At 38.6% G+C, this 25,829-nt stretch overlaps 1 protein-coding gene across 2 annotated transcripts in view; it reads left to right on the top strand.

Annotated features, from left to right (window-relative positions):
* zetaCOP (COPI coat complex subunit zeta) overlaps positions 1–25,829 on the top strand; it is a 51,293-nt gene that overhangs the window by 10,005 nt on the left and 15,459 nt on the right. The window contains exons 3-5 of one of the 2 annotated variants that reach the window (XM_071675919.1): positions 3,979–4,112; positions 15,318–15,408; positions 22,499–22,534. In XM_071675919.1, coding sequence (XP_071532020.1) covers positions 3,979–4,112; positions 15,318–15,408; positions 22,499–22,534 — 261 coding nt within the window. The remainder of the gene's footprint in view (positions 1–3,978; positions 4,113–15,317; positions 15,409–22,498; positions 22,535–25,829) is intronic. The other variant, XM_071675923.1, reaches the window with a different exon arrangement.

Here is a 25,829-nt window from a genome sequence, read left to right as displayed (position 1 = left end):
GAATGTGTGGAAGTCAAGAACATTATCTCGGAAAGCAAAAATGGGTATGTTTGAAGGAATAGTGGTTCCAACAATGTTATATGGTTGCAAGGCATGGGCTATAGATAGGGTTGTGCAGAGGAGGGTAGATGTGTTGGAAATGAGATATTTGAGGACAGTATGTGGTGTGAGGTGGTTTGATCGAGTAAGTAATGGAAGGGTAAGAGAGAGGTGTGGTAATAAAAAGAGTGTGGTTGAGAGAGCAGAAGAGGGTGTTTTGAAATGGTTTGGTCACATGGAGAGAATGAGTGAGGAAAGATTGACCAAGAGGATATATGTGTCTGAGGTGGAGGCAACAAGGAGAAGTGGGAGACCAAATTGGAGGTGTAAAGATGGAGTGAAAAAGATTTTGAGTGATCAGGGCCTGAACATGCAGGAGGGTGAAAGGCGTGCAAGGAATGGAGTGAATTGGAACGATGTGGTATACTGGGGTCGACGTGCTGTCAGTGGAGTGAACCAGGGCGTGTGAAGCATCTGGGATAAACCATGGAAAGTTTTGTGGGGCCTGGATGTGGAAAGGGAGCTGTGGTTTCGGTGCATTATACACGACAGCAAGAGACTGAGTGTGAACGAATGTGGCCTTTGTTGTCTTTTCCTAGTGCTACCTCGCGCACATGCTGGGGGAGAGGGTTTTCATTTCATGTGTGGCGGGGAGGTGACGGGAATGAATAAAGGCAGCAAGTATGAATTATGTACATGTGTATATATGTATGTGTGTGTGTATATATATATGTATATGTTGAGATGTATAGGTATGTATATGTGCTTGTGTGGACGTGTATCTTTATACATGTGTATGTGGGTGGGTTGGGCCATTCTTTCGTCTGTTTCCTTGCGCTACCTTGCTAACGTGGGAGACAGCAACAGAGTATGATAAAAATAGAAAATATATATATATTTATCCACCCTCAGATATCTAAAACACTTCACTTCCAGTTTTTCTCCATTCAAACTTACCTCCCAATTGACAAGTCTCTCACCCCTACTGTACCTAATAACCTTGCTCTTATTCACATTTACTCTCAGCTTTCTTCTTTCACACACTTTACCAAACTCAGTCACCAGTTTCTGCATTTTCTCTCCCGAATCAGCCACCAGCGCTGTATCATCGGTGAACAACAACTGACTCATTTCCCAAGCCCTCGCATCCACAACAGACTGCATTGTTGCCCCTCTCTCCAAAACCCTTCCATTCATCTCCCTAACAACCCCATTCATAAACAAATTAAACAACCATGGAGACATCACACACCCCTGCTGCAAACCGACATTCACTGAGAATCATTCACTTTCCTCTCTTCCTACTCGTACACATGCCTTACATCCTCGATAAAAACATTTCACTGCTTCTAGCAACTTGTCCTCCCACACCATATATTCTTAATACCTCCCACAGAGCATCTCTATCATATGCCTTCTCCAGATCCATAAATGCTGTATACAAATCCATTTATTTTTCTAAATATTTCTCAAATACATTCTTCAAAGCAAACACCTGATCCACACATCCTCTACCACTTCTGAAACCACACTGCTCTTTCCTAATCTGATGCTTTGTACATGCCTTCACCCTCTCAATCAATACCCTCCCATATAATTTCCCAGGAATACTCAACAAACTTGTACCTCTGTAATTTGAGCACTCACCTTTATCCCCTTTGCCTTTGTACAATGGCACTATGCATGCATTCCGTCACTCCTCAGGCACCTCACCATGAGCCATACATACATTTAATACCCTTACCAACCAGTCAGCAACACAGTCACCCCCTTTTTTTAATAAATTCCACTGCAATACCATCCAAACCCGCTGCCTTGCCGGTTTTCATCTTCCACAAAGCTTTCACTACCTCTTCTCTCTTTACCAAATCATTCTCCCTAACCCTCTCACTTTGCACACCACCTCAACCAAAACATCCTATATCTGCCACTCTATCATCTAACAAATTTAACAAAGCTTCAAAATACTCACTCCATCCCCTTCTCACATCACCACTACTTGTTATTACCTCCCCATTAGCCCCCTTCACCGATGTTCCCATTTGTTCCCTTGTCTTACACACTCTATTTACCTCCTTTCAAAACATCTTTTTATTCTCCTTAAAATCTGATAGTACTCTCTCACCCCAACTCTCATTTACCCTCTTTTTCACCTCTTGCACCTTTCTCTTGACCTCCTGCCTCTTTCTTTTATACATCTCCCAGTCATTTGCACTATTTCCCTGCAAATGTTGCCCAAATGCCTCTCTCTTCTCTTCCACTAATAATCTTACTTCTTCATACCACCACCCACTACCCTTTCTAATCTACCCACCTCCCATGCTTCTCATGGCACAAGCATCTTTTGCACAAGACGTTACTGCTTCTCTCAGTACATCCCACTCCTCCCCCACTCCCCTTACATCCTTTGCTCTCAACTTTTTCCATTCTGCACTCAGTCTCTCCTGGTACATCCTCACACAAGTCTCCTTCCCAAGCTCACTTACTCTCACCACTCTCTTCACCCCAACATTCTCTCTTCTTTTCTGAAAACCTCTACAAATCTTCACCTTCACCTCCACAAGATAATGATCAGACATCCCTCCAGTTGCACCTCTCAGCACATTAACATCCAAAAGTCTCTCTTTCACACGCCTATCAATTAACACGTAATCCAATGATGCTCTCTGGCCATCTCTCCTACTTACATACGTATACTTATGAATATCTCTCTTATTAAACCAGGCATTCCCAATCACTAGTCCTTTTTCAGCTCTTCACCATTTCCATTTAGAACATTGAACACCCCATGTACACCAATTATTCCCTCAACTGCCACATTACTCACCTTTGCATTCAAATCACCCATCACTATAACCCGGTCTCGTGCATCAAAACTAATAACACACTCACCCAGCTGCTCCCAAAACACTTGCCTCTCATGATCTTTCTTCTCATGACCAGGTGCATAGGCACCAGTAATCACCCATCTCTCTCCATCCACTTTCAGCTTTACCCATATCAATCTAGAGTTTACTTTCTCACACTCTGTCACATACTCCCACCACTCCCGTTTCAGGAATAGTGCTACTCCTTCCCTTGCTCTTGTCCTCTCACCAACCCCTGACTTTACTCCCAAAACATTCCCAAACCACTCGTCTTCTTTACCCTTGAGCTTCGTTTCACTCAGAGCCAAAAATCCAGGTTCTATTCCTCAAACATACTACCTATCTCTCCTTTTTTCTATCTTGGTTACATCCACACACATTTAGACACCCCAATCTGAGCCTTCGAGGAGGATGAACACTCCCACCCACATGACTCTTCTGTTTCCGCTTTTAGAAAGTTAAGATACAAGGAGGGGAGGGTTTCTAGCCCCCCACTCACATCCCCTTTAGTCACCTACGACACGTGGGGAATGCATGGGAAGTATTCTTTCTCTCCCCATCCCCACTCACATACATGTGTGTATGTGAGTGGATGTGTCTTTGTCTGTTTCCTGGTGCTCCTTTGATTTGACACAGGAAATGGCAATCATGTATGGACTGCACTGTGATTGAAAAGTTACAGAACGTCCCACTATGTAGGAGTTTACATTTCTTTGCTACTGGAAGCAGTGCATCCTTTGGTTGTGGGAACCCTTAGAAAGGACCTTGGTAACACCAGGACTCTTTCATGGAAAGTGGTCTTGGGATGATTAAAAGCGTAAAGATGATAATAGTAAAGCATCATCTTATTGACTTAAACGAATTGGTAGGTAGGTAGGATTAGTTTTTAATAGCCTATATTATTTTCTGAAACCCAATTCTAAAATTTAACCTTTTCTCTACCAGCATTGTTTGTATGTTATGAAACATATTTACAACTTTGATCACTGTGCTGTGGTGGCTCTGATTCTGTTGAATATATTAACACACTGTAATGCACAGAAAAAAGAGAGGTTAATTTTCATCTTTTCAGCTGATTCTAGTGTCTGTGTTGAGTTGTTTATATGATGCTGTTTCTACAATTCTCCGGAAAAATGTGGAGAAGCGCACCTTATTGGACAACCTTGACATTATTATGCTTGCTATGGATGAGATTTGTGATGGAGGGTGAGTAACAGTAGTTCTGTCATTCTACCACTTTATCTTTTCACTTGTAGATTTTAGTGGAAATAACAATGTATATGTTTAAGGTAGAGGATGTGTGGATCAGGTGTTTGCTTTGAAGAATGTATGTGAGAAATACTTAGAAAAGCAAATGTATTTGTATGTAGCATTTATGGATCTGGAGAAGGCATATGATAGAGTTGATAGAGATGCTCTGTGGAAGGTATTAAGAATATATGGTGTGGGAGGAAAGTTGTTAGAAGCAGTGAAAAGTTTTTATCGAGGATGTAAGGCATGTGTACGTGTAGGAAGAGAGGAAAGTGATTGGTTCTCAGTGAATGTAGGTTTGCGGCAGGGGTGTGTGATGTCTCCATGGTTGTTTAATTTGTTTATGGATGGGGTTGTTAGGGAGGTAAATGCAAGAGTTTTGGAAAGAGGGGCAAGTATGAAGTCTGTTGGGGATGAGAGAGCTTGGGAAGTGAGTCAGTTGTTGTTCGCTGATGATACAGCGCTGGTGGCTGATTCATGTGAGAAACTGCAGAAGCTGGTGACTGAGTTTGGTAAAGTGTGTGGAAGAAGAAAGTTAAGAGTAAATGTGAATAAGAGCAAGGTTATTAGGTACAGTAGGGTGGAGGGTCAAGTCAATTGGGAGGTGAGTTTGAATGGAGAAAAACTGGAGGAAGTGAAGTGTTTTAGATATCTGGGAGTGGATCTGGCAGCGGATGGAACCATGGAAGCGGAAGTGGATCATAGGGTGGGGGAGGGGGCGAAAATTCTGGGGGCCTTGAAGAATGTGTGGAAGTCAAGAACATTATCTCGGAAAGCAAAAATGGGTATGTTTGAAGGAATAGTGGTTCCAACAATGTTGTATGGTTGCGAGGCGTGGGCTATGGATAGAGTTGTGCGCAGGAGGATGGATGTGCTGGAAATGAGATGTTTGAGGACAATGTGTGGTGTGAGGTGGTTTGATCGAGTGAGTAACGTAAGGGTAAGAGAGATGTGTGGAAATAAAAAGAGCGTGGTTGAGAGAGCAGAAGAGGGTGTTTTGAAGTGGTTTGGGCACATGGAGAGAATGAGTGAGGAAAGATTGACCAAGAGGATATATGTGTCGGAGGTGGAGGGAACGAGGAGAAGAGGGAGACCAAATTGGAGGTGGAAAGATGGAGTGAAAAAGATTTTGTGTGATCGGGGCCTAAACATGCAGGAGGGTGAAAGGAGGGCAAGGAATAGAGTGAATTGGAGCGATGTGGTATACCGAGGTTGACGTGCTGTCAGTGGATTGAATCAAGGCATGTGAAGCGTCTGGGGTAAACCATGGAAAGCTGTGTAGGTATGTATATTTGCGTGTGTGGATGTATGTATATACATGTGTATGGGGGGGGTTGGGCCATTTCTTTCGTCTGTTTCCTTGCGCTACCTCGCAAACGCGGGAGACAGCGACAAAGTATATATAAAAAAAAAAAAAAAAAAAAAAAAAAAAAAAAAAAAAATGTTTAAGGTGTAATCAATGTTCTCTTTTCCTGTGGTTCTTTTATTTGCATGATGCCTTTAGTACTTCCAGTATTAACCTAAAGTCCACCAGGGTGATGTGCATGGACTATTTTCCATGTTTAGATAAAGATAATCCAGTCAAACCAGTCAGTGTCTGTTTTTTGTGTACTGAAGCATGCATGTGACCTACCCTTCCTGCTACTGCAAACTGTGTTCTTCAGCACATGAGTCAGTGACTCATTACAGTCTGATCACCAGATCAGTTGATTTATTTTCAAACTCCACTCCTTTGAGACACTTGGAAACTGTTCCGTATAGCAAGGAACATTCAAGAAGTCTGCTTACTTTTATTTATTTATTTATTTATTTATTTTTTTTTTTTTTTTGCCGCTGTCTCCCGCGTTTGCGAGGTAGCGCAAGGAAACAGACGAAAGAAATGGCCCAACCCACCCCCATACACATGTATATACATACGTCCACACACGCAAATATACATACCTACACAGCTTTCCATGGTTTACCCCAGACGCTTCACATGCCCTGATTCAATCCACTGACAGCACGTCAACCCCGGTATACCACATTGATCCAATTCACTCTATTCCTTGCCCTCCTTTCACCCTCCTGCATGTTCAGGCCCCGATCACACAAAATCTTTTTCACTCCATCTTTCCACCTCCAATTTGGTCTCCCACTTCTCCTCGTTCCCTCCACCTCCGACACATATATCCTCTTGGTCAATCTTTCCTCACTCATTCTCTCCATGTGCCCAAACCATTTCAAAACACCCTCTTCTGCTCTCTCAACCACGCTCTTTTTATTTCCACACATCTCTCTTACCCTTACGTTACTTACTCGATCAAACCACCTCACACCACACATTGTCCTCAAACATCTCATTTCCAGCACACCCATCCTCCTGCACACAACTCTATCCATAGCTCACGCCTCGCAACCATACAACATTGTTGGAACCACTATTCCTTCAAACATACCCATTTTTGCTTTTCGAGATAATGTTCTTGACTTCCACACATTCTTCAAGGCTCCCAGGATTTTCGCCCCCTCCCCCACCCTGTGATCCACTTCCGCTTCCATGGTTCCATCCGCTGCCAGATCCACTCCCTGATATCTAAAACACTTTACTTCCTCCATTTTTTCTCCATTCAAACTTACCTCCCAATTGACTTGACCCTTAACCCTACTGTACCTAATAACCTTGCTCTTATTCACATTTACTCTTAACTTTCTTCTTTCACACACTTTACCAAACTCAGTCACCAGCTTCTGCAGTTTCTCACATGAATCAGCCACCAGCGCTGTATCATCAGCGAACAACAACTGACTCACTTCCCAAGCTCTCTCATCCCCAACAGACTTCATACTTGCCCCTCTTTCCAAAACTCTTGCATTCACCTCCCTAACAACCCCATCCATAAACAAATTAAACAACCATGGAGACATCACACACCCCTGCCGCAAACCTACATTCACTGAGAACCAATGACTTTCCTCTCTTCCTACACGTACACATGCCTTACATCCTCGATTAAAACTTTTCACTGCTTCTAACAACTTGCCTCCCACACCATACATTCTTAATACCTTCCACAGAGCATCTCTATCAACTCTATCATATGCCTTCTCCAGATCCATAAATGCTACATACAAATCCATTTGCTTTTATAGGATCTTTTTTTCACTTCACTTGTAAATCATGCAAGAATTTTGTAACTGATAAAAAGGCTAGGATTTGAAAATTAGATTAAAGCATTGTTGTTGTAATATTCAGACCAGAAAAATTAATTACTCTATATTCATGATAGTAATTACAGTTACCCTGTTATAATACCTTCTAAATGATTTTACTTGCATGTATAGACAGATATTTTGAAGGGGGATTTTTTTTAATGATCTGTGTAACAAGAGTATTGATGGGGATGAAGTACAGAAGGTAATAGTTAAGAAAAGAAAGATAGAATTCTTAATTGTTGCAGGCTAATGGAAAATATGGGTCTTGAAAGGATAATAAAGATGGTTTCTGTGAAAGGTTATATAGCATAGTTTCCACAACCTTAAGAATGAATGAAATTTGTGAACTGAAATGCAAAGAAAGGATGGGTGATGAAGTGTTGGAAGAGAATGTAGATTATAAGTAGTTGAGCTTAGTATTATGCAAATGTGGGACAGTGAAATTAAGAAATGAGACAGCTGACCAAGGGAGGAGGATATCTGGATTCATTGCGAGAAGTATAAAAGGAAATCTGGATTCATTGCGAGAATTATAAAAGGAAAAAGAATGACCATTAACTATCACAGTTCTAGGATTCAGGCTGCAGAATGAGCTCTTTTAAGGGTGCTGCAGTGTTAGCAGATGGGATGGAATAACTAATGCAAAAATATATAGTTAGTACCTCAGTCCTAATGTAACATCACTTGAGACAAGAGGTAGGAGACTTGCATTGAAGTAGAACTTGTTTGTGATAGATTACAAACATTAATACAGATAAATTCTAGTGGTGGTGTATTACAGGTCAGCGAAGTGATGCGAAGTTATTAACACGGATTTCTGTACAGGCTAAATGCTGTGTTTCAGCGTCAGTGTAAAAACGCTCTGGGCCTTTATAATTTCTTTCATGTTTTATAATGACAGGAACATTGTTGTGATTCACATTTAAGAAAGTCATCCTCAGAAGTCAGTAATATACATTAGAAAAAATCAGATGTTTCATATGATGCAGCCATATTTCTCGATAAACAGTGTGAATGATTTGTGCACTCATGGAAAATATTGAGTATTACCAAATTATTCTGTTCATTTTTGTGGTAAAAGTTTGGTGATTTTTCTTAAGGACTGAAAGTTTTAAACTCAGAAAAACCTTTCATATTATGATATGAACAAGGCATGGACAAGGTGACGAAGGAAGTATAATAAGTTCAATTTTAAACAGTAACCTTGTGAAGGGAGAAGCTCGATTGCCAAACGGCCTGTTATGATCTGTTATGTATTCCCACATATTGGCGGTACAAGTTCACAGCTCAGTCCTAATGTGACTTCGCTTGAGACAAGAAGTAGGAGACATGCACTGAAGTAGAACTAGTGTGTTACAGATGACGTACATTCATGCTGATAAACTTTTAGAGCTAGAGTATTACAAGACAGTGAAGTGATGTGAAATTATTAATATGGATTTCTGTACAGACTAAATAGCGTGTTCCAACATGACTGTGAACACACATTGGGCTTTTATATTTTCTTTGGTATGTTTTAATGCCGAGAACATTGCTGTGATTCACTTTTAAGGAAGACGTCATCAGAAGTCAGTAATATACTTAAGTAAAATTCAGGTGTTTCGGATGATGCAGCCATATTTCTTGATAAATAATCGTGTGAATAATTTGTGTACTCATGGAAAATATTGAGTATTACTAATATTATTCTTTTAATTTTTGTGGTTAAAGTCTTGAGATTTTTTTTTCAATGACTGGAAGTTATAAACACAGAAAAGCCTTTCATATTATGATACGAACAAGGCATGGAGAAGGTGACTATATGATTCTTTGCTGTGACTCAGTTGTACACTTTCAGGTATTTTCATTCTACTTTCTTCATCGAAAGCTTCAAATGGGCAGCAGAAGAAAGAATGATTTAATCGTTGCACTAGAGTTAAGAGGGGCTTTCTTGCAAAAAAAGATCGGCACATGTGTATATGGAGAAATTGAAGTGATCGTAGCAGTTGAGACAGCTCAAGTGTTGAGAATAATGGATAGCGATTGTAAATAGTGGAAGGACTGCTGGGAAGCTAAGCTGCAGTGGGAATACATAGTTTTGAAAGGTTTACTGTGGTGGAATGGGTATTTCGAATGTTATGTGTAGTAGTTTGTTGAGAATGCGAAAAGATTGGTTGAATAGAATGTCACTTCGGAAGGGTTGGCAGCAGGTATTAGAAAACTGGGTAGGGTTGAAAAGTGCGTTAAGAACTCTGAAGGGTAGGCCGCTGTGGGTTTGATAACTCCAAAGGGTTGGCTGCTGTGGTTTTGATAACCCCAACGGGTTGGGAGCAGTGGGTTTGATAACTCCGAAGGGTTGGCTGCCATGGGTTTGAAACACTTAAGTGTTGGTTGGCTGCCATGGGTTTGATACTCTTAAGGGTTGGCAGCAGTGTTTGTGTGGATAACTATGCATTAGGCTGTGAAGCAATCGTTATTTTTGCTGTTGTTTAATCCACAAAAATTGGCTTTGGCATAGAAGAGAAAATGCCATGATAATACTGATTAGCACATTTTTTTTTTCATTTTTACTGTAATTCAATTGTTGCAGCCATTGCCATAGACCCACTGCTCCCAACCCTTCGGAGTTATCGAACCTATTGCTACAAACCCTTCGGAGTAATCAAACTCGCGGCTCCCAACCCTTCAGACTTATCAAACCAACAGCAGCCAACCCTTCGGAGTTATCAAACTCACTTCTCCCAACCCTTCGGAGTTGTCTAACCCACAGCAGCCAACCCTTCGGAGTTATCAAACCCACAACGGCCTACTCTTAACTTCTGAACGCACTTCTTCCGACCCTACCCCGTTTTCTAATAAATGCTGCCAACCCTTCCGAGGTGTGATTCTACTCAACCACTCTTTTCGCGTTCTCAACAAAGTGCTACATATAACTTCCGAACACCCACTCCAACACAGTAAACCTTTCAAACCTATACACCCCCACTGCTGCTTACCTTCCCAGCTGTCCTTCCACTGTTTTCAATATCTAGTATGTATCCATTGTTCTCAATCCTTTCCAGCTCTCTCCACTGCTACCATCACTCCAATTCTTCCATATATACATGTATCGATCTTTTTGAGGAAAAGCTTCTCTTAACAGTAGTGCAACGACTGAATTATTTTTTTCTTCTGGTGCCCATTTGAAGTTTTCATAGAAAGTAGAACGAGAACACCTGAAGGTGCTACAACCGAGTCACAACAAAGCATCATATATTGCCTTCCTCCTTCACCTCCTCCATACCTTGTTCGTATCATAATATGAAAGGTTTTTCTGTGTATATAACTTTCAGTCCTTAAAAAAAATCACCAAACTTTTACCACAAAAATTGAAAGAATATTAGTACTACTCAATATTTTCCATGAGTACACAAATTATTTACAAGATTATTTATCGAGAAATATGGCTGCAATATGTGAAGCACCTGATTTTTTTAATGTATATTACTGACTTCTGATGACCGTCTTTCTTAGAGGTGAATCACAACAATGTTCCCGACATTAAAACACACCGAAGAAATTATAAAAGCCCACAGCGGAAGTCTCGATGTTAAACTTTATTTACGAAAGAAAATAGTTCACAGTCAACGTATATATGGTTTAAAGGCAATGTGTATGTGTAATACTGAGAGTATTTGTAGACAGCGGTTTCTACTGTACGAGGAGGAAGTTCTACAGTCATTGGGCCTCATTTGCATCATCATTTCATTTACAATGTTCACTTTAATGTTACGTAAATTATTTTTTCACATCAGCATTTCAACTGCGTGACATCGGTCAGGTGTATATATACCTACTCAGAAATTTGCATGTACGTTCCTGGAGGCTCCAGATAATGGCTTATGTAGATGAAAAAGTAGTATGCAAATATTGTGATCTTAGTATGAGATACAAGTCAACCCGAGGAAAGATAATTAGTTCAATTTTAAACTGTAACCTTGTGAAGGGAGAAGTTCAATTGCCAAACGGCCTGTTATGGTCTGTTGTTAAATATTCCCACATATTGGCGGTACAAGTTCACACCTCAGTCCTAATGTGACCTGGGTTGAGACAAGAGGTAGGAGACGTGTACTGAAGTAGAACTGGTGTGTGATAGATTACGAACATTCATGCTGATGAACTCTAGTGCTAGTGTATTACAATACAGTGAAGTGATGTGAAATTATTAACACGGATTTGTGTACAGACTAAACACTGTTCCAGCGTGACTGTAAACACGCTATGGGCTTTTATGATTTCATTGGTGTGTTTTAGTGTCTGGAAAATTGTTGTGATTCACCTTTTAAGGAAGACGTCAGAAGTCTGTAATATGCATCAGAAAAAATAAGATGTTTCATATTTCTCGATAAATAATTGTGAATAATTTGTGTATTCATGGAAAATATTGAGTATTACTAATATGATTCTTTTAGTTTTTGTTGTAAAAGCTTGGTGATTTTTTTAAGGACTGAAAATTTTAAACAAAAAACTTTCTTAATGAAATGAACAATGCATGAAGAAGGTGACGGAGGAAGGCACTATATGATGCTATGTTGTGACTCAGTTGTACACCTTCAGGCATTCTCGTTCATACTTTCTTCACTGAAAGCTTCAAACGGCACCAGAAGATCAAGTGACATGAATAATGTAATCGTTGCACTACAGTTAAGAGAAGCTTTCTCGCAAAAAGATTGGCACATGTAGATATGGAGAAGCTGAAGTGATGAACAGAGGCTATAGATATTGCTAACGATGGAAGGATAGTTATGAAGGTAAGGAGGAGTGGGGTTACGTAGTATTGAAGGGTTTACTTTGGTGGAGTGGGTATTTCGGTAGTAATATCTAGCAGTGGGTTGAGAACGCGAAAAGATGGTTGAGTAGAATGACACGTCGGAAGGGTCGGTAGGAGTTATTAGAAAACTCGGTAGGATTCTGAGAAGTTCCTTATGAATTCTGAAGGGTTATCCTCTGTGGGGGTGTGATAACTCCGAAGGGTTGGCTGCCGTGGGTGTGATAACTCCGAAGGGTTGGTTGCCATGGGTGTGATATCTCCGGAGAGTTGGCTGCCTTGGGTGTGATAACTCCGAAGGGTTGGCTGCCGTGGGTGTGATAACTCCAAAGGGTTTGCTGCCATGGGTGTGATAACTCCGAAGGGTTGGCTGCCATGGGTGTGATAACTCCGGAGAGTTGGCTGCCATGGGTGTGATAACTCCGAAGGGTTGGCTGCCGTGGGTGTCATAACTCCGAAGGGTTGGCTGCCATGGGTGTGATAACTCCGGAGAGTTGGCTGCCTTGGGTGTGATAATTCCGAAGGGTTGGCAGTAGTGTGTATGGATAAGAATACGGTATACCGTGGAGTAATCGCTATTTTTGCTGTTGTTTAATTTTACAGAATTAGCCATGGCATAAGAGATAAAATTTGATGATAATACTGATTAGCACAAACAGCGTTTTTCTTTAATTCAATAGAAAAATAGTTGCAGCCATTGCCATCGAGAGTCATGGCAATAATTGTTTTTCTATAAACCTCGCAAGTTTCGATGGCAAACTTCATATAGATAAAAGGAAATAGTTCGTAGTCGACGTTTGCATGATTTAAAGGCAATGTGTATGTTTGTGTATAATATAGCTAGAGGATTTGTAAATAGGTTTGTGCTGTACGAGGAGGAAATTTATATAGTCATTGGGTCCTATTTGCATCATAACATAGTTTCTCTTACATTGTTCTCTTTCATGTTTATGTAAATAGTTTTTTCACATAAGTTGTACATATACCTGCTCAGAAATTTGTGTTTCCGTTCTGTCTCCTACCCCTGCTGTTCCCCATGACTTACCATTTGTTTATGATTACTCTCAGCTGTGTCGTTTCATACATTCATTCAGACTCGCCAGCTTCTGGATTTTCTTTCTGGAATATGCTAAGGGTCTTGTCATATGTAAACAGCAGCTGATTCATCTCCCATCCCCACTTACTCCCATCTACATAAGATGACTAGGTACCTAAAGCACTCTTCCTCCAGTGGTTCACCAATCAAATTGACATTCAAACCTTTCTATCTCATACTCGTGTTGCACGTCATTACCTTCTGTTTGCTTATATTAACTTTCAACATCTTTCTTATACTTTCACACGCACACCCCAACTCACCAGCTTATGGAATTTCTCTCTCGAGTCTGCCACCAGAACCTTGTCAGTATGTAGTCACCGATTTATCTCCCATGCCCACTAACTCCCAGCATCCCAAAGACTGACTGCCCCATTGCATTCACTGTCCTCAGTACTCTATCCATAGATGGTTTGAAGAACCATGTTGACATGATTGATATCACACATTCTTGATGCAGACCAACCTTCACTGGGAACTGTACATCCTTCTCCCTTGTTTACACATATGCCTTACTTTTTCTAATAGAAGCTCTTTACTATTTTATTAACTTTCCATATACTCCATATATTCATGGCTTGTTTTATATGCCATCTCTTTCAACCCTATTACATGCTTTCTCCAGATCCATAAATATTGTATACTTTGTTTTTAAGTATTTTTCATGCAAATACTTCAAAGTAAACGACTGGTTCACATATATGCTTCCCCTAAAGCCTCATTGCTCATCCTCAGCCAGATATTTTATGCATGCCACAATCTTATAATCGCCACTCTCCTGTATAACATACTGGGTATATTCAGCAGATTCTTACATCTTTTGATTTGAGCATTCACTGTCGTCCCACATGCATTTACATAAGATATTATTCTTGCATTCATCCAGTCCTCAGGCTCCTCATTTTGGGCAGTTCAAACATTGAAAAGTGTGTGTTACCAGTCATCAGCATTATCACTCATTCTTGAAGGGCTCAACTGTAATCCTATTTTTATATGCTGCTTTGTATAATTCACAGGGCCTGCGGTACCTCCTTTCATTTCACCATGCCAATATTAAGGAGTCTCATGCTCTGTATGCCACCTCAATCCAAACACTCCATATCAGCCATCTTATCATCTAACACATTTAGCAGGTCTTCAGAATGCTCACTCCATCTCATGTTCATATTTTTGTCAGTCTGATGATATATTGATTAAAGGAAATGTTTAAAGTATTGATTAGCTCATCTTGTGGACAGCTGAAGTGAGGGTTCATGAAGTTTATTAAAATTGGTCGCATCATTTTTACACAAAGTAGGGTGGCATCTTCTATGAAAAGGCATTTATTCCTTTTGGGGCTTCAGTACAATGGACCAGCCTTAAGCACACCTGAACTTTTGTTCAATAAACTTCAATGTAAAGACTTGGCTAAAGGAGGAGCTTGATTGTATATGTATATATTTTATTGATTTGTGAACTTGGATACAAATCTTTTCTTGGAGATCATGTTTAAGGTAGTTGATAGAAATGTCATCATAAGATGTACCAGAAAAGACTGGATGCCCACAATTACCAGAAACCAAGATTGCCATAAAATGAGATGGGTAGTTTAAAGGAGAAACTAATGGTGAGTTGAAAGCAAAAATGAATTTTGCTTAAAAATATGAAGATATCTGGAGAATTTTAAGTGTCCGGGGAGCTGTTGAGGAGTCCTTATGATTTTCAAATGTGTTAATGACAGACAAATCTTGAAGTGTTACAGGAACATTGTCATACTGGTATACCATAGCAGACAATACAGATTCTTCATTATAATTAAGTGAAAGTAGCATGGTTGTACAGGACTTTTATTTTAGGAAAATGCTGAAAACAAATTAAAATTTTTTAAAGAAAATAATAATGTTTAAGCAGTATTGACTGAAGAAAAATAGCAGCAAACACATGTCAAAAAAAGAGAATGAAAGATGACATACTGTACATTAAGAAAGTAAATAGGAGGGATATGTTATTCACAGTATTACTAGATAGGTAATAGCAGGATAGGTACTTGATGTAGAAACTTGAAAAATATAAGCTTAATTGATTTTCATTTCATATTCCACAGCATACCTTTGGAGACAGATCCCCAGGTAGTGAGTCATCGTGTAGCTCTAAGGCTGGAGGAAAGTCCTTTCAATGACCAGACAGTAACTCAGGTTAGTGTAGTTGATCCCATTTTCGTTTTACTTCATTTAGTTATTTATTTTAGTTGCATTTCTGATATGGATGGCTGAGAGAGCAAACAAGAAGAAAAGCTTATACTACTTTTGCTTTTCTTGACAAAATGTTCGATGACAGAAGTAGCTACACAACTCCTTCAGAAGCACTTTCTATACAGATTACTGAATTGTACTGATAGGGATTATGATTAAGTGTTGGAGTCTTTTGTTTCTTACTGCACAGAACCATAGAAGACTTTATGTGGACTTCTTGGTTGCTTTGTTTTATTAGTCTCATGTAAATGTTCTCAACCTTACTTGGAAAATTATGTTTTTAGAAGTCATTGTTTCAAGATTGTCACATCTGTTTCTTCAGTTTGTCTACCTGCAAATTGCATCTGAGGAAGCAGATTAACTTTGTAGTTTTTTTTTATTCTGGCTTTTGCTCTTTCATTATCTGTGCTACCTGTCATACTTTCCTCCAACCATGTAAATTGCATATTTACCTGTCATACTTTCCTCCAACCATGTAAATTGCATATTTTTTCCACAGAGCAAAATTCAGTCTTTATTTAGAAGATGAATATTTTCACTTAAGGTGACAGTTATTAAGATTTTCTAGAATTTGCTAATTTGTGCCAAGAACATATCAGTAGGGCTACCTGTTGAAGAAGGAAAAATATGTAATCTTCACATTCAAATATAAATTCAAAATATCTATTGACGTATAATACATGAAAGGGGATACCAGTCTCATAGTTTTGTCGATTGCTTTATTGTTTCATGAAAATTGGAGAATTTCCAAGAGTCTTTTTTCTTTTTCATAGCATTTAAGGGAAAAAGTTAAAACAAGAAAAATACATCTCATCATATTTCCCAAAGATGAAGTGTCAAAGGCACCAGTAGTTAGTGTAATTTCACCAACATTACCTAAGCCAGATGAGGATGTGAGTTGAACAGATTTCAGATAGCACCATGCAGTTGCTCAATAAGTTTTTGCAGAATTGTATTATCAGGTATTTTCAGAGAGAGAAAAGAGGAAAAAAGAAGGAATATTCACATTGTTTATAGTAATTATTACACATGATCCTTCTTGCACTGTTTTGAATTTTCACCAACATATTTCCTTTGCAACTGATTTATTGCAAATATTAATTTCATATGTTTTACTGGTATCACATGTTCAGCAATAAGATATTCACTTTTCATATGCTAAAAAAATTTTGCATACTCATTTGCTGTTTCCTGCATTAGTGTGGTAGTGCCAGAAACAGACAAAGAAAGGCCATACTTCCTCACATCTGTTCTCTAGCTGTCACGTGTAATGCACCAAAACCACAGCTCCCTATGCACAACCAGGCCCCACGGACCTTTCTGTGGCTTCCCCTGGCTGCTTCATTTGCCATGGTCTGTCCATTGACGGCATGTCTCCCTGTTCTGATAACACAAAATTATATGATTATTCAGTCCTTATGTTTATAATCGTACCAATATTATTTACACTCATTTTAGTAGTTCGATAAATTTTTCAGTCACCAAGTTTCTAAACAGATATGAAAATAAACATATAAAATAAAATCTTGAATTTTTGTCTCATCAGTCAAAACAGCTCTGACTTTGAAAGGTTTATCTCACCCCTGACAAAATCATTGTCTACAGACTGTAAATGTTTTGATAAAATGGAGGTAGCAATCATATTTTTTCCATAAATATCCATCTGAATAAGAGGATGGCCTTCAGTAATCATTTGATCACCTTTACGTACAAGTGGCATAAATATAGATCATACAAGAAACATATACAGTTCACTAGCACTTGTATTCTTCCGTTCATGCCTTGAAGACATTCTCACAAGCTCCACATCTCTCACAATCTTTGTATGGTTATATTATTAACATCAAAAGTATATCCATTTCGGGATAAAAAACTGAAATAGTTTTTGGCACTACAGTTCTTCGTAATTGAACATGCTGCTCTGATTCCTGATGATGTGGCAACAAAGGTCATTAAATATGGGGCATAATTTTTATTCTGAACCCAGTTCCACTGAACATCAATTTGTTCATGCATGCCTGCAGGGCGAGGTGCTGTCTTCTCAAACTTGACATTGCTAGTAGATTCATTTTTACTTCCTAAGATTTAGAGCCATTATTATTTTCATTTTATTGGTTTTTAGATCCTCTTTGTTACTGTTAGGTTCAAGTTTTATATCATTTATGATGTATTCTATGAAAGCCTTATCTCTTAAAGATTCAGATCTAATGAGTCTTGTGTGAATTTCTCACCTGCTTTGGTTGCATATTGACACAATAATTTGTATGAGGTAACTACATGCTTGCAATCATTGGCCAGCTCTGCCTGAGGGCATTTTTAATTGATTATAATGATGTCTGGATACATCCTGTGCCCTACACCATGTTTGTCCACATAAACCTTAGGCAGGAAATAGGCTGTAAATATATGTCATAGTCTCTTGGTCCCCAGCACATAGATTCGTTAGTGTAGAAAAGCTCAAGCAAGTGATAAGGTTTGATCGTTTTTGATATGATTTTGAAGTATGGAGTACTTCATGTATTGTTTGTTACAGTACTTTGATGATCTTTATCCTACTGAACTAGAGTACAATATGCACATTATTCAAAATTACTTGGATGGTAAAACTAGGTATCACAGTGTCATGTCTTGACTTCAAAGACAAGAGTGATGTATGATCACTTACATGACTAAAATTATTAGACATTTACCTCGTAAGGAAGTAATACTCAGAAGTGCTTCTTAAGAAGTGTCATGATTTATGTTTACTTATTGATTATGATTTACGTTTCACTTTTCCTTAATTGTTTGGGTTAGGTGTTTTCAAGGGTGTATTTTATTGTTTATTTTTCCTCTGAATTGTGCCTCTGTTAGAACTTTTGTGATTGATTTCATCTCTTACAGTTCAAAATTGAGAAAATAGTTTATTAAGATACATAGGTATGCAAGTCCCAATTCTCTGAAGTATTGAAGAATTACAGTTACCAAAGCTGTTTCTTCTGATTGGTAAAACTCGGAATGGAAAGGCAAAATGGAAGCTGTCTAGAGACTGTTATGTAGGAGAATTGATTGCATAGAGCTAAAAGAGTGATAGACAGAAAACATACAGGATGGAAGACATTGTGCAGGTTTACAGCATAGCTATTGAAGACATTGACCCTTAATCCTTCGGCTGCAACATAGGTTGCAACATACCAGTAGGCAGGCAAGATTTTGGTGGCATTTTTTGAATTCCTTGCCTTATGGTAAGTTCACAGTCCCATATTCCCCTAGGTTCTGGCTGCATTGCTCTGTTATACTGCAGCTTGCTGAGTAAGGAACTCCGCAAGTGATCTTGATGCAGTACAAACTTTTGCTAGCTTTAACTTGTTTGTCCGCAAGTGATCTCGATGCAGTCAAACTTTCTCTAACTTTAGCTTGTTTGTTACTTTGTGCCCTCAGATATGGCTTCTAAGTGTAAGGCTAGTGACTTGAGTTGTGCTACCTCAAGAAGGGCAGACATATTGATTTCTTTAGAGCAAAAAGTGGACTTCTTTGATTGCTTTGTATGTGGTTAAAGTGCACTGTCTGTTGGGAAAAATTTTGGTGTTAATGAGTCAACAGTTTGAAGCACAAAAATATTAAGGCAAGTTTTTGTGAGGCATAGTTGGCTGGCTGCTTTCTGGGAGAACAGATGCTGAGCATACAACATCAAGAGTAATGTACTGCCATAATTCCCAACAGTATTATTTCTTTATTACTTTTCTTGTAATTTATACATAACTTCTTTATAGTTTTGTATAATGAATATGTTTCTGAGGTATATCATGCTGAATTTTAATTTTGATGTGGTCATTGTAGGACTTGAAGGTATAACCCCTTCGATCTCATTAGGCTGATACCTTACCAGTCATAGTTTTGCTAACAACAGGGATCCAGGAATGTAACTGCCTTAGTTGCCAACAGACCTCTGTTAATGATTTATTTTTTTGTTATCCATTAATCTGCATGCATATCTTTATTTTTGTTAGATGATAATGTGGTTTTAAGAACTGGCACTTTTTATGAAAATTGAAAAAAAAATTCCCCTACAATGTATGACAAATTAACTGAAAGACACAACTCGAAGATTGAAGCCCAGTTGATTTGTAGAAAGTTGCCTGCAATAGGTGGACAAAAAACAAGTTTTCCAAAATTTTGTGTTTCCCTTTCATATAATGAAAGACTTGATGTAAAAGTAAAGGACATGTACAAGCAAGCAAGCTATCATGCTTTATATGGCTTTGGTATGATAATGAAGTTTACACCTAGGTACAGTATTTCTGTGGTACCCTTCAACTACATATTTGTATCATGCAGTACACTGTGCTGTATATACTGAGGTCATTGGGTTCATAAGTTACCTGAATTATAATTTGATGAAATAATTAGAGTTACAACACAAAAAGCATAGCTGAAATGTAGACCACATTGGATGGAATGTTTGCTTTGCTCAAGTTGCTCGAGATTGCTTTCAGATGGCAGCACAGAAGAATGGCTTGTGAACATTCTAAAACGGGAAGGCAGATGACCATTACTGTTGCAAACGTGAAGCATTATCCTTGCAACTGTAATGTGCAAAGTCAGTGCAGAGGGGCGTTTAGAGTATAGATTGAAGTTTTAGATATTATGAAGTGTTCAGAACATGTAATGGAGATTCTTTGCATATATGTGCATAGTTAAGCAAAGTCTAGATACGTATTAAACTTAATCTTTTATGACTATTGGTTCTTTATGGTAGGAATATATAACTGATATTTTCTAAGGAAACCTTTGTGACTTTATTGGTCCTTAATGGTAGGTATGTATATCTGATTCTTGTATTTTTATGCTGCATAGAATGATCCTCCCCTACTTTACTTTTCCAAAAGAGAGAACAGAGAAGGGGGGCCAAGTAAGGATTTTTCTATCTAAGGATCAGTCATCTGTTTGTGGTGCTACCTTGCTAATGTGGGAAATGGTGAATATGCATAAAAAATTTATATTGATATCCCAGGGTATGGGAGAAGAATACTGTATTCTTTTCATGTTGTAGAAGGTATCTTTAAGGTGTGGGAGTTGGGGGCTGGAAATCCTCCCCTCCTGTTTTACTTTTCCAGAAGAAGGAACAGAGAAGGGGCCAAGTAAGGATTTTCCCTCTAAGGCTCAATTATGTGTTCTTGCCACTACCTCGCTAATGTGAGAAATGGCGAGGATGTAGGAAAAAAGAGTGAATTCATATTGCAATACAGTAAGTCAGACATAGTTAAGTGGGTATATGTACCTTTACTGTATGATGATGCAAGGAAATTCTTCAGTTTACTCGATAGTTTTATTGAAGCAGCACTAGTTTACAGGAGACATATTCCAGTCTGCAGCCACTAAGCGTTGAAGAAGAGAAAAAAGTGCCATTTTGCAACTGCTGTTTCTGACTTACAGAATAAGCTACATACATAATCTTTTGTTTATTTTGACAACTTTTCCTGACTTTTAATGTTATGGTTTGATTTTCTTTTCTGGATTGGTTCGTCCTGCAAGCAGTGAGTGAGTCTCCAACCCTTGAGGTGGTAGAAAACCACTGATGAGGGAGGTGTGTTACTGATACTTCCTGCTTGGGTCTTGGGAGGGTTTATGATGGCTGTGCAGTAAGCCAGCTCTTCAGTGTCTTTCATGTGTCCCTTTTGACCCAGGTAGCTGTCTTTTCTTTCTGTCTCACACACACATGGGCGGCTGGCTCCATCAGCACCCTCACATCATCACCATCCTTACTTTTTCACCACCCTAACTCTTTCACTTGAAATTTGTTAAAAGATACTCTTTTGCCATTTTAGATAAGTTGCTGTTAATTTGCCAGTGTACTTAGAACTCGGTACCCTGTTAATGCTTTTGGGTTTTGCCTTCTGTCAATTCTGGTTACCTTTGATATTGTTCCTTGTATCATTAGAACGTTTTTGATAATCTTTATGATTTTTGTGTTGCCTGCATAGCATGGCAGACACTTAGGGACTTCTCTGTCTGTCATTGTCCATCACTATGTCCATCCATCTGTTGTCTGTCCATTCGTTATTAGGAGTTACCCTAGTTTAGTGAAGATGAGTTTGACCTGGCCCTTTTGGGTCAGTTCAAATGCATCAAACAATTACTTTCCAGCACCTAAGGAACTGAATGGTATAAGAACATTAAGTATTTTGGATTTTTCCTGAGTTATCTCCCTTATCAGAAGATATTGCCCGGAACTTAGCCTGGTTCAATATTCAGTGATTTGATATTACCCATAAGGGTCTGGTCAAATGTATCAGACTTTGTAATATCTGCACTTATTTCCAGGTATCTAAGGAACTGAATGGCATAATACCCATAACTCTAGTTTGGATTTTGCCTGAGTTATGCCCTTAGGTTTAACCTGAAACTTGACCTTGCTATCAGCTTGAAGAAAATTATACCTTAGGCCATGGAACTTGATTCTGATTTTATTTTTTTAAATGTGCCAAACAATATATTCTCCCATTCATATTTCATTCCCATTAACTGTGTTGCCACCCATTTCTTTTCACTCACAGTGATTAGGCTGCACTGCAGGCAACATGTGTTCCATGGAATGTTTAGTAATATGTGTTATAAAAGTGTTGTGGTTTAATTATTGCTGTTTGACAGTGGGAACAGTATTTTGAAAGAACAAAGCATTTTGAATGTGTATAGTATGATATAAATGGCTATCATCTTTGGTGCTGGTCAGTACAGTTGAGGTTCTTTAGCCATATAAGCACTGCAGCTGGTTTTGTTCATTGGTGATTATAATGATTGCTTATCATACATTTGAGAATTACTGTACATGAAAATTACGGATAACTGAGATGAATACTAAATGTAATGCTGTATTAAGATGAATCCAAAGATTATTCTGTAACCAGCCAGGACTCTTGTACCCAAGTATACATCTTGATTCAGAATAATTTAATGTACTGTATTTGTGAAAGTGTACAACACTTACTTTTATAGTAATGGATGATATAAGAAGATACTATCTATTAATGGTGACACTGATTTGTTGGTTCAGCAAGTGCGGCAGAAACTCGAGACCACCACGGGTGCGGTAAGTAAAGTGTTGAATTAAATGGGTTTGATGGTTTAATATTGCTTCTTCGTTTGTGGTGCGCACTGTATGAGGTAGCTAATTTGAATTATTAGATTATCAAATATGATATGTATTATCTTTTATCTTAGATTCCATATGTTTGCAAACATACCACTCCTTCTTGGTCTGTCATTGTGCATACTAATCATAATTATAGATCATTTCAGTCTTAAAGATTTCTCACTTCAGTCCTAAAATTTTATAGTGCCACTGAGTTACTGTTCATCTCAGCCCTCATAGTTTTTAACTAATATTTGTACACAGCATTAATGTTGTATATGATTTTTTGTTTGTAATGTTTGGTGATGAGAACTAATATAGGAATCTGAATGGTATCCTTTATCTTAAATATTGCAATGGATGTCTTATTGGAGCTGTCATAATATTATGAAATACAGTAAAAGTCCAATTATCAGACCATATAGAGATGGAAGGCGATATGGATAATTAGAAAAAGTCAGATGCCTGGACAGTTTTTAATGGTACTGCATTAAAGTAATAAAACTGAAGAATACAGATATATATTATGATGCAGTATTGTGCTGTTTATGTACTTTACAAGAAAGGTGCTGAATTTCCTTTCAAGCTTTGTACCATAGGTGTTCATGAAGTCGAGCCTCCACTAAAGTTGTCCTACATGTGTCAGACTTATGGCTTACCCTTTTTCTCAGCTTTATATGATACTGATATTTTGCTGAATACTTAAGCCTGCATGTATCCACTTTTTTGAATTGTTTCATGATGAACTAATCATCTCTCGTGCACTGTTTTTAGCTTACATTGTGAATAGACATTTTTTTTTTTTTTTTGTGTGTGTGTGTGTGTGTGTGTGTGTGTGTGTGTGTGTGTGTGTGTGTGTTCCTGCATATCATGGCAGACACTCGGGGGTCACTTTGTATCATCATTGTCCATATGTCATTTATCCATCCATCTATTTTTCATCCATTCATTTATTGCATGTCTGTCATCCATCCATCATCAGGAGGTACACTTTAAACTGCAGCTTAACCTTGGTTAGTACTTGAAAAATGTAATTCATACACTCATGAAGCTCTTTCCAGTTATATTTCAGTATTTAAACAATTAAATGGCATAAGACCCATAACTCTTGTTTGGATTTTGCTTGTTATATCCCCTCTGGAAAGGTTTAACTCTGAACTTCACCTGGCTTTTGAAGAAAATTCCACTTTTGGCCATGGATCTTGTTATATAGTTTTGTTAAAGATATTTCTCCCATTCTTATTTCATTGCTAATAAGTATGCTGCTCTTATGATAATACAGTTGTTCCATAGAACACCCTTTTAGTTTTGAGAAATTCCAGTACCAATGAGAGCACTTGCTAAGAGACACAGCAAGAGACTGATAGTGTACCATAAACAGAAGCTGCAATAGAAGCTTGAGCAGTGCCCATAGAGGCTAACTCAAAAAAGACTATAAGTTCCAGATAACCTTTCAGTGAGGCAATTGCAACAATTTTTGTGTTTATTAAAGGCAGGTTTTCAAGTATTATAGAAAATAGTACTTTCAGGTAAGTTCTTTTAACCAAAACATAATTTTCTAAGTAACATGATACACAACTCATTCTAATGAGACATTGTTAATGAGTGTTGTGCACCCTTTGAATTATGGTGTAACACTGCAGTGCCTGTAATGGACAACTCATAAGAGACTATAAATTCCAGTTTACCCTTCAGTGATGCAATTACAATAATTTTCAGTGTACATTTAAAGCAGATTTTGAGGGCTTAAAGAAAGTATAACCTCTTCAGTTTGTTTTGATTACTAGAACATAATTTTCTTGATTAAGAGATACACAGCTCATCCTGGTGAGACAATGTTTTTGAGTGCTGTGCCCCTTTTAATTTATGGTGTACCACTTATATGTGTAAGGTACTCCAGGAGTAATTTTTTTAGGCAGAGAGAGAAAGAATACTTCCCATGTATTCCCTGCGTGTCATAGGAAGCAATTAAAGGGGGTGGAAGCGGGTGGCTGGAACCCCCCTTCCTTGTATTTAAATTTCTAAAAGGGGAAACAGGAGAAGGAGTCATGAGGGGAGTGCTCATCCTCCTCAAAGGCTCAGATTGAGGTGTCTGAATGTGTCTGGATGTAACCAAGATGAGAAAAAAGGAGAGATAGGTAGTATGTGTGAGGAAAGGAACCTGGATGCTTTAACTCTGAGTGAAACAAAGCTCAAGGGTAAAGGGGGAGAGTGGTTTAGGAATGTCTTGGGAGTAAAGTCAGGGGTTGTTAAGAGGACAAGAGCAAAGGAAGAAGTAGCACTCCTCCTGAAGCAGGAGTTGTGGGAGTATGTGATAGAGTGTAAGGTAACTCTAGATTCATATGGGTAAAACTGAAAATGGATGTAGAGAGATGGGTGATTATTGGTGCCTATGCGCCTGGTCATGAGAAGAAAGATCATGAGAGGCAAGTGTTTTGGGAGCAGCTGAGTGAGTGTGTTAGCTGCTTTGATGCACGAAACCGGGGATATAGTGATGGGTGATTTGAATGCAAAGATAAGAAATGTGGCAGTTGAGGGTATGATTGGTGTACATGGGGTGTTCACTGTTGTAAATGGAAATGGTGAAGAGCTTGTGGATTTGTGTTAAGAAAGGGCTGGTGATTGGAAATACCTGGTTTAAAAAGAGAGATATACAGAAGCATACGTATGTAAGTAGGAGAGATGGCCAGAGGGCATTATTGGATTACATGTTAATTGATAGGTGTGGAAAAGAGAGACTTGCAGATGTTAATGTGCTGAGAGGGGCAGCTGGAAGGATGTCTGATCACTATCTTGTAGAGGCAAAGGTGAAGATTTGTAGAGGTTTTCAGAAAAGAAGAGAGAATGTTGGGGAGAAGAGAGTGATGAGAGTAAGTGAGTTTGGAAAGGAGACTTGTGTGAGGAAGTACCAAGAGAGATTGAGTGCAGAATGGCAAAAGGTGAGAGCAAATGCTGTGAGGGGAGTGGGGGGGAATGGGATGTATTTAGGGAAGCAGTGATGGCTTGCAAAAAAGATGCATGTGGCATGAGAAAGGTGGGAGGTGGGCCGATTAGAAAGGGTGGTGAGTGGTTTGATGGAGTAATATTGTTAGTTAAAGAGAAAGAGAGGCTTTTGGATGATTTTTGCTGGAAAGTAGTGCAAATGACTGGGAGATGTATAAAAGAAAGCGGCAGGTCAAGAGAAATGTGAAAGAGTGTTGGGGTGAGAGAGTATCATTAAATTTTAGGGAAAATAAAAAGATGTTTTGGAAGG

The sequence above is a fragment of the Panulirus ornatus genome, chromosome 2 (genome assembly GCF_036320965.1).
Source record: "Panulirus ornatus isolate Po-2019 chromosome 2, ASM3632096v1, whole genome shotgun sequence".
NCBI lineage: Eukaryota > Metazoa > Arthropoda > Malacostraca > Decapoda > Palinuridae > Panulirus > Panulirus ornatus.
This window is presented reverse-complemented; position numbering and strand designations above follow the sequence as displayed.